Below are 18,397 nucleotides of genomic sequence, written 5' to 3' on the forward strand. Positions count from 1 at the left end.
ATACTGATTTCTGACAACAGAAGTCATCATTTGTACTATTTTGCAAATTAGCTAGAGTACTTTGAGAGAAATGCATGCCTCTCACTATTTTTGCAGCATCATAAACAAACCCATACCTATGCACAACAAACACTACCAGGAAAACTGCAAAGCTGTTCTGCCAAGGGGAGAACAATACAACCAACCCCGTTATCGTGTGATCATGCTTGTCAAATTGCTGACTGGTATCTGATAACTCATGTGACAGAGAACTATGTACGTCTGCATCACAATCATTTCCAAAAATATTGCAAAGACAACCCAACATTTCGAGCGACAGGGAACATGATCTCTCTTATACCCCTTTCATAAACTCATCCTCCAATTATCCGCCTAAGAATTATGCGGACATTTCAATAAAAAATGCGTTCACAAACTCTCAAAATTATCCGCATTATTTTTACGAGCGCCCATCAAAAAGGCGGATAATCGTCATGGTGACTGCACACATCTCTCCTGCGGGAAAGACAGGTGACGTTTTCACCGCATCCCGGCAATTATCCGCATAACTTTGGATTTGCGTTCACAAACTCCAAATCTGGTCCCGATGCTGCTATTATGCGGATAATAGAAGGGTCGAAAGAAAGCGGATAATTCTTCCCCCGCTCCGATTTTACGACCAAATGATGTGGATATTAATATCCGCATTATTGAGTTCATGAAAGGGGTATAAAGCTCACAGAATAATGATGCTTCTTGGTATCTTATACTATTTTGTGACAAATGGTCGAACACTGTGTTTATCAGAATGCCATGTCTAAGATGGCAACTGTAAATCCACAGTGCAATTCCATACCTATCCCATTTTTGGCTTCCTGCTAGCATTACACATAGTTGTGAATACACTAAATTCACATACAGATACTCAACAACTCATTTCTTTTGCACTTTGTAAGAGGGACTGTGCAGCAAGAATGATTTGGTTCATTCATCAAATACATGACCACATGTTTTAATTCCGTCAGGAGAATATAAATCCAATGAGCTGTGAGAAAAAATCAAGCACGTAGAATACAATCCTGTCTCTGGAAGTTAGCCTGGGAGATGGCTAATTCAGTGATTACATATTCATAACTAGATATATCGCTACGGCGACTGATATGCCTCCGCCATAATGCATGGTTCTCCTAATAGGTCTATAGTACAATGTCTTGACAATGTGTGATGACAGTTTCAAACAATTGGCAAAATATTAAAATGACAGGTTTGACACAAATGTGCTGAATGTTCACTTTCCTAGAACTAGGTTCAATTGGATGAATGATTAAAATGTCAGAGTGCAGGTATTTGGGGAACTGATGACTTTTACTTGACTTTTGACCCTTTTATAAGTTTATGCATTGAGTAATTTTTCAAGGTATTGGAGGTATATGGAGGAAAAAGTGCAATTCAGCACTTTCACTTGACCTTTGACCTTTTGACCTTTGACCTTTTGGCAAGAAACTTCCCACAGAATATATATTGGGTAAGACATGTATACATCAAGTTAAAAAAAAAACCTTCATTCATTGCATAAATATAAGGAAAGTAGTGATATTTTGAGGAGTTGACCTTGACCTTTGACCCCCATGACCTTTGACCCATGACCCCCAACTTCCCTAGATAATCACTGCCCATCAGTACAAGTATATATACTAAGTTCCATGAAGATACCTTGAACCATTTGCGAGATATGGAGAAAAACATGAAATTTCAATTTTTTTTCACAAAATAACCTGTGACCTTTGACCTTTGACCCTCTGACCCTAAAATCTACACAAAGTATTATCCCCCAAGGATATACCCTCATACCAAGTTTGATGTAAAACCACCACACGGTTCTTGAGATATTGACAAAAACAAAACGGGACGGACGGACGTACGGACGGACGTACGGACGGACGTACGGACGGACGTACGGACGTACGGACGGACGGACGGACGGACGGACGACCCGAAAACATAATGCCTCCGGCCACTTCGTTGCGGAGGCATAAAAAGTTTATAAAGAAGCACATTCTCAATAAAAGTTTGAGGTTGAGTTCAATAGCGCATTTGTTCAACATGAATAACATTGGAAAACGACATGAAAATACTCAAGAGTGGAAAGCTCAACCAAAACAGAGAGGGTTAGCTCTTGGAGACACTTCTTGTTTTGCTCACAGACATGGAGTTGCCGCCCGACTTGAAACTGGAGAAGCTGCCCGGATTGGTGAGAGCCTCGGCCCGTGTGCTGATGTCGTCAAAATGGAAGATGCGATCCACGGCCATGAAGGGCACTTCGATATCCACGACCCCTAGAGGATCTGCACAGACCTGGGCACCGGCAGGGTCGCTGCGAGCGGAAGCTGCAGGTCGGTTGGAATGTCTTCCTGCTGCAGACCTCTCGCCGTGCTGGAGAGACGAATTGGAGTTGGACTGGTTGTGAGGCACACCCACTGAAGGCTCCGCCCCCTCACTGCGTGGGGTGTCACTTGTCCCCCTCTCGCTGCCACGCCCTGGCAAACTCTGCTCACTCTGCACCCCTTGCGTTACGCTCGAATTCTGAGGCAAGCCTTTACCTATATGGGTGGAGTCCAAGTCGAGGCTGTCCTGCGAGAGTGCGTCACCAGAGTTATAGTTGGGTTGACTGATCCCAATGTCCGCCACTTCTCTCACCTCACTGCTATCCTCTTCACCACTATCTACATGTATCTCATTTGGCAAGGAATTTCTCCTAGCAGTCCGTTGGTGATTTGCCGCATCCTTGTGTCCTGCGTCCCGTTCTACAAGGTTGCCATTAGCAACAGGATGAACACTGCTGGCGACGGGTCCCTCATTGCTTTCAACTACCACCACTCTACTATCTCTCAAGCTGCCATTCCCCTGGATGCTGTTGCCATGGCGACCTTGGATGGGAGACTCCTGCCCCGTCTCCTGCTCCCTCCCCCTGGAGGGAGGGGCTGCTGCATTGACGTTCCTACCCTGTGCTGCCTGTGAAATGTGATAGGGAGGGGGAGGGCTATTGGGTATGTTCTCTCCCAGCATCCCCGCATCCACTCCCGGTGATGAGGTGTAATTTGGCGGATTCGGTGACATGTATGGACCGGCTATCGAGGCCTGGACCCCGACACTGGAACGACTCTTTGGGGAACCGGTCTTTTCTGCCTGAGCTCCTGGTCCAGCAGCTGCTGCAAGATTACTAAAGGAACATACAAAGGATAAAAAATAATAATTCAAACTGGCATGTCTATACCCTTGATGATGATGATGATGACAATGATGAAAATGACAACTGTGATGTTTACAACCATCACCATCATCAATATGATTTCATCATCATCACCTCCATCACCATTATTCTTGTCATCCTCATCATTATCTTAGTGTTTAGATTTAACTTGTAAAGAGCATAAACATCCTTTTCAACACTCTACCGTATTTGTGCTTGAACATGTTGTCATGCTGCACCAAACTGTACATCTGTCTTTGTTATACACTTTACTACGATCAATTGGTTTATATCTTGCCATCTTAACCCATTGAAGACTAGTCCCGAGTACACTCAGGGAATTGGAAATTCATGTTATAGCAAAATCGGCTTGTCCTCAATGGGTTAACCTGTCTTGTCACTTCTCATACTCCAAAAGGGTTATAAAAAACAATATGTTGAAAGAAAACAACTCTTCATTTTAAAAGGAAAGTCTATCCTGATATCATGTTGCTTTGCACAAAAACAAACAAAATCAGGGAGAGGGACACGAGATATGTTGATAATTTTGGGGAAAAAATCAGACACACAAATGAAGTTATGAACCGACAAGTTCAGAGAGTACGACAAAATTGGCAACTCTGTGGGAAGTGGTTGCTGAGCAGCTCTCAATTTGCTTTGCACCCAGAATTTTACTACATTTTAATTTCAACTGGGCAAAGATATAACTACCACAATCAACCAAACCACTCCTCTGCTCCAATCAAAAACAGGAAAATACCACAAGATGGATCTTGATAATTTCAATCCACACATTGCCCCAACCGCAATTATGCACTACTAAAGCAAATATCTTGAGACTGAGAGTCTTGGTAAACATGGCAGACTTACACTTTGATGCCCCACTTGAGCTCCAGCAGGCTCTGCAAGTTCGGCAGCGTGGCTCTGAGGTCGGTGGTGGGCAGCCCCAGAACGAATCTCAGCTGCGCAATGTTGCGATTCAGGAGGTACACGGCGTAGTTAAAGTGGAACTTTTCCTTGCCCCGGGTGTACAGCGGAAAGCTGCAGAAGTGAAAATGCACATAAGTGTCTTCTTTCTCTAACTCTGCCATGTTTTTCTCTTTCAAGCAATTGCAATTCTCACCAAGCTTTCAGCGTTAGACAATATTAAAAGAGAACACTAAAAATAGTTAGCATTGCAGCAGACACAAAGTATCAATAAAATTCTTACTACAAAAATTGAAGTAAAAAAATTAAAATCTTCAAAGTGAATGAAGAGATGAAAAAATTTACTTAAAGGTCCTGTTTACCTTTGGGAGCAGTGATTTAAAAAAATTTCAAGATATCACATTTGATGCATATGTGTAGGTCTGTTGTATCACAAAACATCCTACCATATGAAATTTTTGCAATCAAGCCTATAGTTTATAAACTATAAGGAGATATCAATGTTTTTCTCAAGAAACCATATCTGTAGACAGTTTAGTCTGGAAACATTTTTTATTATAATCAATGTTCACATTTTGTGTATTTAAAAATACTCAACATCGATTATGAGGATTCAAATTTTTACAGTGGCTGTTACTATCCCTAACGCGTATTCTAGAACTATCTTAAAGCATTTATGCAGGGTTTTTGTTTCCTGTGCAAATGGTAAATTATGCCTTTAAGACTGTAAACTACACTCACTCTCTATCCTTGTCTGCGAGCGAGTCAGTGATGTGATCGTGGATGGTTGACCGTGATCCGTTGTAATTGATGGGGTAGCGGAGAGGTATCTGTAGGAACTTTGATATCATGAGGACGAGATGACTGGTGTGTCCCAGGGCCGTCGGCACGGTGGGGTCATCTTTGCCTGGAAAATTAATGATCAGAGCAATGGAGGCAGATGATGTCAGTATCATGCATTGCTTCAATCAAGTCAGACTCATCCAAAAATATCTCATACAGTCACTTTGGCAGATGCAGGCAGTAAATTCCTGATACTGCAAAAGTGGAAATTATGCTTTGTGGAAATTTTCACGCACTTCTAGCGACAAAAAAAAAAAAGCACAAAAATAAAAGTGTGGAAATACTTCTGCTTGAAGTATGTAATATTGTACCTTTTTATTCTACAAAATTAAACATCTACGAAATTCGCTTTACCTGACTGAGCAAAAATGTCCACTTTTACAGTACAGTAAATAAATGATGGCTAGCATCATCTTTACACATTTTCGCTCTGAACTCATAGAGCTAATCATGAACCATTAACAAAGTCAAGATCATGAAATTAATAGCGTACACATTCAAAGATGTAAAATCTATCAGGTGTGACACTCAAAAAGTAATCAAGTTACTGGTGCATTTACTGCCAATTCATGTATTTACAAACCAAAAAAGAACAGAATCAGTGTTCAAGGGAAGTTGGAATAATCACAGACAAGAGTATAAAATACTTTATATACCACTGACTTATAACTGAACAACATCTTTACTGCTCAATTTTTCACGAATGGATGAATAGGATGAATTCTGTGCATTCTTAATTCTGCGGAATCAAAACATCAATATTGTTACATATAACATGCACAAACTAGATATATCGCTACGGCGACTGATATGCCTCCGCCATAATGCATGGTTCTCCTAATAGGTCTATAGTACAATGTCTTGACAATGTGTGATGACAGTTTCACACAATTGGCAAAATATTAAAATGACAGGTTTGACACAAATGTGCTGAATGTTCACTTTCCTAGAACTAGGTTCAATTGGATGAATGATTAAAATGTCAGAGTGCAGGTATTTGGGGAACTGATGATTTTTATTTGACTTTAGACCCTTTTATAAGTTTATGCATTGAGTAATTTTTCAAGGTATTGAGAAAAAGTATAATTTCAGAATCAAATGGGAAAGTAGCATTATCTAAACCTGGCCTTTAACCTTTGACCTCACAGTTCCAAAGAGAATCACTGTTAGGTTGAACATGCATAAATATGTACGTTTCATGACGATACCTTGAGTTACTTTTGAGATATGGAGGAAAAAGTGCAATTCAGCACTTTCACTTGACCTTTGACCTTTTGGCAAGAAACTTCCCACAGAATATATATTGGGTAATACATGTATACATCAAGTAAAAAAAAAAAACAACCTTCATTCATTGCATAAATATAAGGAAAGTAGTGATATTTTGAGGAGTTGACCTTGACCTTTGACCCCTTGACCCATGACCCCCAACTTCCCTAGATAATCACTGCCCATCGGTACAAGCATATGTGACCCGCTACAACAAAATGATCCTAAAGTCGGGCGAGGTCGATTATTTGAAAATTGCATGACACAATTCCCTAATCTTTCTGCTTTAAATTGATATATAACACGTCTCATAAAAATAATCGGCTGCGGAGATATCGATTTTTAAAAGAGAGCATGTCAAGACGTCTGGGAAATCACTGTTTCGAGAAAAGCGCCCTAAAAGTTCTCCTTGCAACGCAATCACAATCAAGAGACACGCAAGTCAGTATTCACCTCCGGACAATAGAAGCTAAGCCCTACCAACCCCCGAAATGCTCATTCAAACACAGCGTCCGCGGTCTCCTCACCGACCAATCAGTGACCAGGATGTCAGGAGAAGCGGCTAGGCATAGCGCAACCCGCCCACACGCACCAGTCGACTGGGCAGTGTGCGAGCTTCACGCTTCGGTTAGCGGCAAGCAGCAAACTGACCAATGAGATCACTCTGGTCGTTGTTAGGGGCGGAGCCTATGTGTGGCGTTCAATCCAAATGTTCGAACCAGTTTCTGCTTCGTTGAAACGCCAAAAAAACATGGCCCAGAAAAAAGCTATTTTTTGGTCTTTCCTTTCATCATTTTGCTTCAAAATTTCGACAGATGATAGAAGACATGTCAGACTCTAATGATATGTCAAGTTCAGAAAATCGTAAGTTTTGACCAATTTTGATGCTCTAACTTCAAACTCGATTTTCACGGCTTCGACCGTGCGCGACTTTAGGACCATTTTGTTGTAGCGGGTCACATATATACTAAGTTCCATGAAGATACCTTGAACCATTTGCGAGATATCAGAGAAAAACATGAAATTTCAATTTTTTTTTTCACAAAATAACCTGTGACCTTTGACCTTTGACCCTGTGACCCTAAAATCCACACAAAGTATTATCCCCCTGTCAGGAGAGAAATTTATCTTTGATTTTGCCAGTGAAGTGAAATCGAATTTGTTTGAGTTTGTAAAAGATTTAGAGCTTTAAAGCTGTCCTAGAAAGTCATTAGGTCAAACTGCAAGAAAGTGACTGTCTGGAAATTCATATTAAATGAGACAAAGTAAAAGTAAAAGAATAAACTGGCATAGCAACAGCATGTCTAGATCAGTCAAAGTCAGACAGGGCAGTCACATGAAATGAGACAAAGCAAAAGTTAAAGAAATAGCATGGCAACAGCATCCCCGGTTTGCAATATTATGTATTAATTCAGACTATAGAAATTGAGTGAATAGAGGTGTTATGTAATAGCTCCCATCCAGGTGGTGGCTAGGAATGTTCTCTAGCTCAGTTGAGACTCGGCTATGTCAGTGTCACTAGGGTGTTGGTTGTAGTTTATTGTTCACAAGTTCATGAGTAAAGATGTTATGTAACAGCAGTCTAGACGATGGCTAGACATATTGTGTCAGAGTTTCAATAGGGCTATATTTAAGCATGATGATTGGATGATCCTTTTTGTGTAGAAAAGGCATGAAAAAGCAAGTGTATGGGAGTGTAAGGGACTTTAGTGTTAATCTCTATGGTTAGGGAAGCTAATAAAAAGCTCAGTAATGTAGAGGATCGAGGAGAAATACTTTGATCAGCCATCCAGCATAGATCTCCGCTTAGGCAGCAGTCGTTCTTCTGGGGGTTTCTCTACGTCGGTGAGATGCGAGCTCCAGCTGCCGATAAAACTGAACTCGGACAGTTATGATCCGAACTTTGGAACGGAGCTCAATCTCCATTTGCCTGCTTGCCGTCGTTTGAGCTCGGGCATCGCAGATCAAGGCATGAGTCTGCGTGGTAGCAGGGACTAGTGAAGGCCGAGGAGCTGAAAGGACCGCCGATAGGGTAGCGTCTAGCTGAGTGGCCAAGTCAAGGGGTGCTTCCAAGAGACAAGCCAAGCGACTGTGCCGAGGTCGACGACGAGGGTATCGGACATCGATGACGACTGAGCCAAGCTGAGGGGATCACCAGTTCAGGTCATCCAAGACAACCTAAGTTATGTATTTGTGATTTGTTTCATATTATATTTTATGCTCAATGTATTGTTATGAACGAGAAAGCTGCAAAGATTTGAAAGATTAAACTCGAACATAACTGTATACGAACAGTTTGAATTTCCATTATTTTGGTGTCAGAGTAGCAAAGAAAAAAAAAAAGTCACTCACGTGACACCCCCAAGGATATACCCTCATACCAAGTTTGATGTAAAACCACCACACGGTTCTTGAGATATCGACAAAAACAAAACGGGACGGACGGACGGACGGACGGACGGACGGACGACCCGAAAACATAATGCCTCCGGCCACTTCGTTGCGGAGGCATAAAAATGGTTGTGTGCTTTTTTTCTGGTGCTCGTTTCTGGTAGTGCAAAATACGTGGACATTTCCACACCGTGAAAAAAAAATTCCACTTTGTTGTAGTAGTGGAAAATCAAATAATCTTTACTTTTTCATTTACAAGAAACTGGCATGCTTTTCACCAAAAATGTGATGTATGCTTTTCGCATATCTATTGCCAACAAGAGGCAAATGTATGAGACTATTTGGCCTTGCCTGCACAAGACACACTATTTTTTCGACCACAAATGAAAGAACAAACTCACTAGACGGCATGTTGCTTTCTGCGTTGGGGAGGTGCGCGTTGCAGATGACGACGACATTGTTGGGGCGCGGCACGATGGGATAGATGTACGAAAGTTCGTTCACCAGCGTCGCCTTCCTCCCCGTGTACTGCAAAACGATCTGCTTCTCCGCTTCTCTGATGATGGCAAAAAAAGGATAAGTTGAAACAAGTTTAAGGCAAGAATTATTCAATATCCTCCTGTCTGTTACGGTCATTATATCTTCTGTCCCCTTTCCACATATATGCAAGAGTGTTGAGAGACCATTGGGTATCCGACAAATAGACTAATCTCTCAACGATCTTCCAGTTGAGAACTATATAGTCTTCTTGATCTTTAGACAGGATTTCTCAATGAATTTTCAGCAAATGTTACAGTCAGCACAGCTTGCATCCAAGTCTGAAGTAAATCAAAACAGCCTCTTTAAATAGTGGTCCCTGAGGAAATCATGCTTTTGATGATACCTCAGTGATCTCTCAAAGTAACAATTGCTCAACAGTCTCACCACCGTTTCCCATGATCTGCTTCTTCTACGACTAATATTATTCTTACTTCCACTACTACAACTACTAGTAGTACTCTTACCACTATTACTACTACTACCTTTACACCTACTGCTATCACTGCCAATCCCTACAACAAATTTAAATAACTACTAATGTTACAACCATTATTACTACTACAACTACTACCATTAATACTATCACCACTATTACTACTACTACTGTTTCTCTTACATCTGCTTCACGTGATTTTTTTTTCACAATCCTCAACATAAGATATAACATATATAACTTGATTTTATGTACTGCTCACAAGAAAATGCACACAAAATAATGTTCTTTCATTAACGTATGAACAAAAGTTAATCTGCCATACAAATCTTTTTCTTTTTCTCACTTTTGTTCTCCAACAAGCCTCCTCACTTCCTCCAGTTCAGTTCTGTTGGTTTCAAGTCTTTCCCATCTCAATCTTGTCTCGTCTTCTGTAAAAAATAAATCAGTTATTTTTTGTTAATGAAAAGTTCACACTACCTTGACTTTTTATTGACATATATCGTTGCTTGGGTGACAAGACCTTGTATCTGAAATTTTGGTGAAAATGACTTTTTTGTATTAATGATCAAATGATAGGTTAAGTGATGTCCTGTCCAAATCCCAACTGTCTTACTCCAAAAATGAAGCCACCACAGCATATCAAAGGAAAGGCTATCCCATTCACTATTGTGCTTTGGCCGCCACGTTTTTTGGCTCTCCTGAACATTTGACATTTTGTAGATACGAGGTCTTGTCACCGAAGCGACGATATACATTCAGGGTAATATCATTCCCCTGCTTTCTGAATGAAGTACAATGTAAGTCAAGTGCTCTTTCATTATGCTAGAAGAGTAAGATTAGTGTATGTTCGTTTTGTCTTTTTTCATTCTAAGGCACCCATCACTATTAAGCATTTGCTTAAGATGGAAGACTCCTTTATTTTTTTCTCCCTCTACAACTGCAATAAAGTGCACTGCTTATTTCTTTGATTGTAGTGTATTTGTTGAAATATTTTATGGATTATTGTGAATATTATACTGTGAAATTATCATGTACATTTTTGTTCAAAATGCACTGTACTTGTGCCATTATGTATGATTTTCATGAAATAATGCAGGAGTAATATCAAACTTAAACTGAAATTGTAGAGTTAAAATATGTTGAATTACCTTTATATTTTCTTTAGATCATTGTCTGTACATGGTGTCAAAAAGTGTTGTAGTCTTCTTATCCAGCAATGGCTGCACAAAAACTTTTTAAAAAATTCCTAGTTAATGAACGGATTGTCCGATCTTCCTCAAACTTTTGGTGATGTCTTCTACTACATACTCCTTCATCTCCTCAAGTGACATGCATACTGTAAAAGTGGTTATTTTTTTCACGCTCGGCCGGGTATGAAGGATGAGTTTCGTGTGTTTCTAATTTCACAGAATCAGGATAACTACTGGAACATACGACAAGCAAAAATATTAACGTGATCTTATTTTCATGCTAGTTTCTGGTTGCGCGAAATGCGCAAAAATTTCAACACCACAAAAATTTCTACTTTTACAGTATCTGGCCTTCTTTCCCCGCTAGAGAATGATGCTTACTCTTCTCATCTATGCCTTGTCTCTTCCGCTGTGACTCCCCCCTCTCTTTCTCCAGCTTCTTCCGTTGCATCTCCACCTCTTCCCGGAGGAGGGCCAACCTCAGCTCCAGGGCTTCCTTCTGGGAGCACTGCCAGGGCAGAGAATGGTGCAGTGGAGAGAGAGAAAGAAAGTGTTACACCTCAAACAACATGCTGTACCCAGGGCCCAGTCTTACAAAATTTGCAAGTGAAATAATTATAATACAACATAGTTATAATAATGATAATGATAATAAAAATCATCATCACCATCACCATCATTATTATCATCATCATACAGCAATAATAATGATAATAATAATAGTAATAATAACAACAATAATAATAATAATAATAATAATGATAATAATAATAATATGCAAAGTTTATAAAGGCACAAAATCCATCAAATAATTAAATACACAAGGCACAACTTGTGCAAAATATGATTTCATAATTTACTGTACATGTACAAAAGAACCAGAAGTGAAATGGTGCAGTATATAACAAGATAACAGTACAGCAATTATTGTAGGACAAATTAAACAAATACTGCTTGAGGCTACTTTTTAAATACTTCAACAGAAATGCTATTCTTAATCAATTGAGGGTGGTACCATAAAGAATAATAAATGAATAACTAAAACTTTAACAAACATAGTTAAAAAGAAGTTTTGTTACAATAGAGTAAATACATGTGTATTTAGGTCTCCAACAAATTACCATCAATACATCTAAAATATACTTAATTGGTTTTAAAGGGACTGTACAGTACTGGTTGAGGTGGGGATTCATGTTTTGAACATTCCTAACTGAGACAATGAGAAACCTCTTATGAAATATGAAAGAGCATGTAATTTTAAAAAGGATTCAACGTTTATTTGATGAAAATTGGTTTTCAAATGGCTGAGATATCCAAAAAAGTGATAATAATAAAAGGTGACAGGCCACGCCTTTTATTAGGATCTCTTTGTTTCACCTTGTTTTTGGATATCTCAGCCATTTCAAAACCGATTTTCATCAAATAAACTTTTGATACCCCTTAGAATTGCATGCTCTTCGACATCGCATAGAGTGGTTTCTGAATATCTCGCAAAACGTTAAAAGCTAAATCCTCACCTCGACCAGAACTGTACACACCCTTTAATATAATGAAATTTCAATGTAACAAAACAAATCTACAGGTCCCAAGGACTTCATTATTGATCAGAAATATCTGTCTTGATAGTTAAAATATAACTCAAATTACAGTGTACAATCAATCCATATGAATAGTATATTTCAAAACACTGATGCAAAATGTATACCTAAATTTGGTATCTTTGTAAGGCCAAACTAAATTCCCAGCTACCTTGAAATTGCTTTCATGATAAAGCACCATTATCTCCATTATTGCACGATACCTTATTCATAATAATGTAAAGAACGACAGACGAATTACAAATTCCATGGCACCCTAAATTTGGCTATTGATTTTTTTTTCTTTCTAAGGGATTTAGAATCAATTGCAACTTTTTACAGATTTGTAATCAATTCAGCCAAAAAAGCTACAATTGATACAAGTATCAACAATAACTTTTTAAAAAGACAGATTTGAAATCAATCACTTATGACTAATTCAAATCAATCCCAACTCTTTAAAGACAGGGTTCAAGTAGCTACTTGGTAAGGCAGACGTCATGGTCCATTTGCTGATCGGGCCAGAATACTTTGGTCCATCCATGAGACAGGTCAATCTTCCCTGATTTATTCTTTTAAATACAGAGGTGTACATTGTATCTCAATACAAGGTGGAATAGCTCTGTGAAGGATGATCTCAACCTGGCTCATAAGACTCCACAAGTAGAAATAATCCAAAAGAATATTATAGAATTTAATAACATTTTGCCACGATCAGCTTCCAGTTTGCTTTGTACAATGTAATAGTGTCCACTGCATTGATTGAGGTATAAAAAGATGAGTAGTGAGACACTACACTAGTGGCACTGAGTATATCAAAAGTTATGCTCAGGGCTACCAATTCAACATATGACAAGTTAAGAAGTTTCTTTCAATCACGTATTTCATTTCTACATAAACATGAAAAGATGACAATGCATGGTAGTACTGAAATAAACTGCTGAAGAGGGAAAAAACGAAACAAAAAACAAGCCTATCACGGGATACAAAGTCTGATTGATTGTGTCTGTTTCTTTCTTATTCTCTCTGCTGCTATGTACACCAAATTTGTCTTTGTCCCTTCTTGCAGCAAACTAAACTGCAGAGCCAAGTTGGCTACAAAATTTGTTTTTCTTTCTATTTTTTGACTGACAGCTTTATTTTTTCTACCTCTTTCCTGTTAACTTTACAAAACAATGTAAAGGTGTCCTGGTGAAATGACAAAACTTTCACTTTGGGTGGCAAATGCCATGAGAACAGCGTAATTTCTCCAAGTGTGTTTTTTTCTCTCTTCTGAGAGAGAACTGATTCATATTGTCAGCATTTCAAATAAATAATTTTCACATTTTGTTTCAATTAATGAATTGAGCTCCAGTTTCTGTTAAGTTGTGCAGTTTGTACTGTTTTTCTTTTTGTAACAGATGTACAGTGATTGTAGTTTGTCATATGTCATGTAACCAAATGCTGTGATGTGTAACCTACCAGTCACATCATTTCTTGACAAGCACAATACATTGAATAAATAAACACTGCATAACATCAACAACCTTTTGACTGTCAACTGACAGCACAATAAAGGACTACACCAATCTAATATAAATGTAGATACACAGCAAAAAAAAAAAAAAAAATGTTTGATGGCAAAAACCATGGTTTCACTAATGAATATAGGAAAACCAACCATATTTTCACTAAAAAAATAGAAACTTACATACACATATTGAGCATACTTTTAATATCAACTTTCAAAAAAAGATTGATGTGCCTCTATTCTGACAAACACATTTTCTTACTATTGATGAAGAAAGCGAAACAACATATTAATTATCACACAACCAAACCAGTTGAAAGAACTAATTACACCAGATTAAACCTGTCACCATCTCATATGTCACCCTCCCTCCTTTGGCCTGGCATGCTACAGCCCTTGAAGGTAAGACACAGTTTATACAAGGGATCAAAACTGACCTTCCACCATTTAGATTTTGCTTGCAATAGATCGAAAGGGTCTCCCACAAAACTGGTCTGGCTGACACAATTTTCAAGTCAGGATAATACTAAAGTTGTTTTGTGGTACTCTGAGATCAAAGTGTAACAAAGTTTTGGTCAGAGTATCTGACTCTTATTCCTGAAGCACCCTCCTCATCCTGAAGTGTGGTTATGTAGAATAGAATGTTACATGATGATCAATCATGCTCTAGCAGTAGTATTTCCCAACAAGCTGGATGCGATTCACTCTCACACGAAAAATTGAGGGACACTGCCACAGCGTGATTTGTAATCCATGTATGAAACATTATGCAGCAACCATGATCAGAAAGGTTCTCCAAGTGTAATACCATCAGCTTGCCTCTGTGGCTAATATTTCATATTTTTGTTGTATACGCAAACTGAAAAAAAAAAATTGTGTTATCAAAGCACTACTTCAAACATTTGTTAACATGCACACAATCCGATTTTAGAGCAAAATTTGACAGTTGCTGCAGGGCATGGAAACTATGTTTTAATTCTTATTACAGAGACAATCTACCAAAAAGATTTGCCCCTGAGCTGACTACTGAATACATATGTCATATGTTTTGCAGAGTTTTTATTTTCACATACTAGTATTTTGTGAGTCAGGTGCTATTCGCAAATCTAACAACACATGCAAAGATTGACATACCGGTATTTCATATACGTGGTTTCTAATCATCTTGCAAAATGTTAAAACTCGAATCCCTATCTCAACCAAAAACTATACCATCCTTTTAAAACAGACCAGAGTAAGTGCAGCTATTGAAGCAGAGTCTGAGCTGCTGCAGCCCTGACCAGTATCACTCACCAAATTGGTTTTATTGCTGGTGTCGCCGAGTTTCTGGATGATGGATGCCCTCACTTTGCTGACGGTGACTTCAGTCTGCCTTATTGCACGTTGTGTGGTGTGTAGCCTGGCAACGAGAATAGGGGGTCATCTTTATAGATGCAGGCTTTCATTTGCACACCTTTCATATTGCAACATACAGCAAATTTTCATAATTCTACATGTACTGTATAATACTAATGAATAAATATTTCATGGATTTTAGTTAACATGTTGGTTCCAGTACACAAAAGATGAAAAGAAGAGATATGTAATGCATTATCAGCATCCAACGAGATCAGCAGTGCTTAGCCTCAAAATTTGCGCCCCATACATCTCTACGTGCATGATATCCTAGAAACCGTGCTATGATCATCTGCACATAGTATCCTAGGAGAACGCATCCCTATACACACAGTATCCGAGGGGATCATGCTTCCATCACTAAAGCAACATAAAGAATAGATTCGTCATGTTACTACAGTGGACTCCCATTATAACGAAGTCCTCGGGACTGGCAGTTTTCTTTTGTTATATCAAAATTTCGTTATAACCAAACAAATAAACAATAGAAATGTATACATAAAGTGGATAATGTTGTGGCCTGAATTTTTACTTCGTTGTCACCGGAATTTCCCTATAACCATGTTTGTTGTAACAAGAGTGCACTCCATAAAATCATTATCTGAAACCCTAAAGAAGATGTGTCACACATTGAGACAATGTGGTGCATCCACCACAAGTTTGGACGCTAGTAATGCAGTACAGTCTCTTCTTTTCATCTTTTATACATAATTTTGTAGGTGGACAGACAGATACAATGTACATTCATACATGCATGCACACATACTTACATTGTACAGTTTTGTACATACAATGTACATACAGTCATACATATTTTCTGAGTTCCCTTATTCTGTCTTCTGGTTCTCTGGCTCAAATGCTCTTCAATCATTATATAAGCATAGAAACAACTGACATACAGTAAATTTCATTGTCAAACTTGAACCAGTTGTGTGCCCTTCCTGTCATTTATAAACAAATTTAGTTTCAGTTTCTCATAAACCAAAGAGCCAATCAACACTGACTGCATCTTCAAGACCTTTCCTCTTTCAATGGTATCATTCAAGGCAGACAAATAGTGTAGAGTCAAAGGCTGCTTTCACACGTACCGAGAGTGCGTAATTAGAATCATGATTCTAATGATGCATCAACAAGACTATTCAAGGCAGACGAATACTGTAGGGTCAAAGGCTGTTTTCACACGTACCGAGAGTGCGTACTTTGAATCACGATTCTAACGATGTACAACTGTATCAATGGAATCATCTTGGACGAGGGTATGCAACCGGAATCGCAGAGGGTGATTTGAATCATAATTCCAGTCGTGATTCAAATGACTGTCCAGAGGTGTTCTCCCATCATGATTTTACAGAACAAAACAGTGGAGTGTGTGGCTTGACCTCAAAATCATGTTTTGGGGGCACAGCTTACGGTGACCTTTCAACCACTCGCGCAGAAAAAACACATTCCTCAAATGCTTGCACTGCAGTCAGCATGAGCTACATACAGCTCAAGAGAAATTGATGAGCACTTGAAAAGAATTCACTTCTCCTCTCCTCACTCTGAAATTCAAAACTGCAGAATATGCAAAGCCATCCCTAATCATGTGTATGGATTATGATTCCTATCACAACTGTAATCATAGTTGTAATCGTGATTTTAATTCAGCATGGCAGTTACATCTCTCAACCAGTGTGATAATGGCAAAAGTACATTTTCTTGAGGATTTTCCCTGGGGCAATAATTTTTTGTTTATTTGTTTGTTTACTTTACAAAGAGATGCAACAAATGGAGGAAAGATGGTATATGATTATTTTAGCTTCAAAGCAAGCTTCTTTGACGAACTTGTTGCCTTTCCTTTGTGCTTTTTATTGTGAACAGTCTCCCTCCCATGCAAGACTATATTTCCTTTAATAAATACAAAATAACAACCACCTTTTTAGAATGGGAGCATGTGATAGGGCTACGGTAACCTTTGACCCTGCTAATCTGTGACAGGTGTAAGATTGCATGGGGCCATGCATGCACTTGTGTGTGCTGTCAAACAGCTACGTGTTGTATGTACTACCACTATAGCAGATAACAATGGCATTTCTTTTCACTTCATTCTTTGGCATGACCTTCTGGACAGCAAATCATATTTAATTTATTGCTCAAAGTCTAAAGGTTTTTTGCTGTTGAGTTCTTTTTTTTTCTTTATAGCAAGAAATCTGGAATCACTTCTTATCACAGTCGTACTTCTTGACACTTTGAAATGTACACAAATATGAAGTTGTATTAAACCCAACAAATGCAATTTTACTCTAATCCAAAACTGATTGCTGGTCTGTACAGCAGAAAAATACAAGACTCCAAAAAGTTTCCTCACTAACTTGAGTTAGTGGCAGTCATTGTGAGCTTTGATTTCAGTTTTGTTCTCCCTCAGCCAGAAAATTCTACATGGTTTGAAAGCTGCAACAAAAACCTTTACACTGTAACATTCTACTTCAAGGATGTACTCATTTGACAAGCCTATAGCTCCCATCCCCATAACCTAGAGAGACAGAGGAAGCCCCCACCCCCCCCCCAAAAAAAAAGACAACAACAGACACTTGCATGAAAAAATACTGCCTACCATATCTGCTTACAGCCATCACTAATCCCACACGCAATTCAAATGAATTGAAATGACCTTGCAGTGATTACACAGTTAAATAAGGATTTAAAATCACATTTGCAAGGCCTCTCTTTTGTTAAACGCAGGTGCCAAGCTAGCAGTCAGGGAAACCATTGCAGCTTACATTGTACACTGGGAAAAAAATGGGAAGCACTGAGAAAGCTTAATACATTTGTTACAAGTGTTTAAATACTCACCTGGCTAATGAGTAGGTGTTGTAAGTGTGGATTGCAAGATTCTGTTCTACTTCCAGCGACCTGCAGAAGCGCGCCTTGCCTCGAGTCGACTCCTGGGGACATCAGTTTGAGAGAGAAGTAATCAGTGGTAACACTCTAGAAGGACTACTGAACAAGCAACGTGATCACTGCATGACTGGCATAAGGGAGCAATCTAAAAATATATGCATGAAAGTGAGATATTGGAATGGTTTATATGTTTTTTCTGTTTGGATGGGG

The 18,397-nt window shown here is 38.8% G+C and overlaps 1 protein-coding gene across 1 annotated transcript in view; it reads right to left on the reverse strand.

The window, feature by feature from the left end:
• Nucleotides 1–2,148: 2,148 nt before the first annotated feature.
• Nucleotides 2,149–18,397, reverse strand: part of LOC139745168 (UV radiation resistance-associated gene protein-like) — a 30,274-nt gene continuing 14,025 nt past the window's right edge. The window contains exons 7-14 of the mRNA XM_071655578.1: nt 18,140–18,231; nt 15,206–15,311; nt 11,207–11,333; nt 9,979–10,063; nt 9,061–9,215; nt 4,898–5,063; nt 4,100–4,270; nt 2,149–3,199 (exon numbers count right to left, since the gene is read on the reverse strand). Coding sequence (XP_071511679.1) covers nt 2,149–3,199; nt 4,100–4,270; nt 4,898–5,063; nt 9,061–9,215; nt 9,979–10,063; nt 11,207–11,333; nt 15,206–15,311; nt 18,140–18,231 — 1,953 coding nt within the window. The remainder of the gene's footprint in view (nt 3,200–4,099; nt 4,271–4,897; nt 5,064–9,060; nt 9,216–9,978; nt 10,064–11,206; nt 11,334–15,205; nt 15,312–18,139; nt 18,232–18,397) is intronic.

This window comes from Diadema antillarum, unplaced genomic scaffold, assembly GCF_040938485.1.
Source record: "Diadema antillarum isolate AM-2024a unplaced genomic scaffold, OU_Dant_1.0 seq00001238_RagTag, whole genome shotgun sequence".
Classification (NCBI taxonomy): domain Eukaryota; kingdom Metazoa; phylum Echinodermata; class Echinoidea; order Diadematoida; family Diadematidae; genus Diadema; species Diadema antillarum.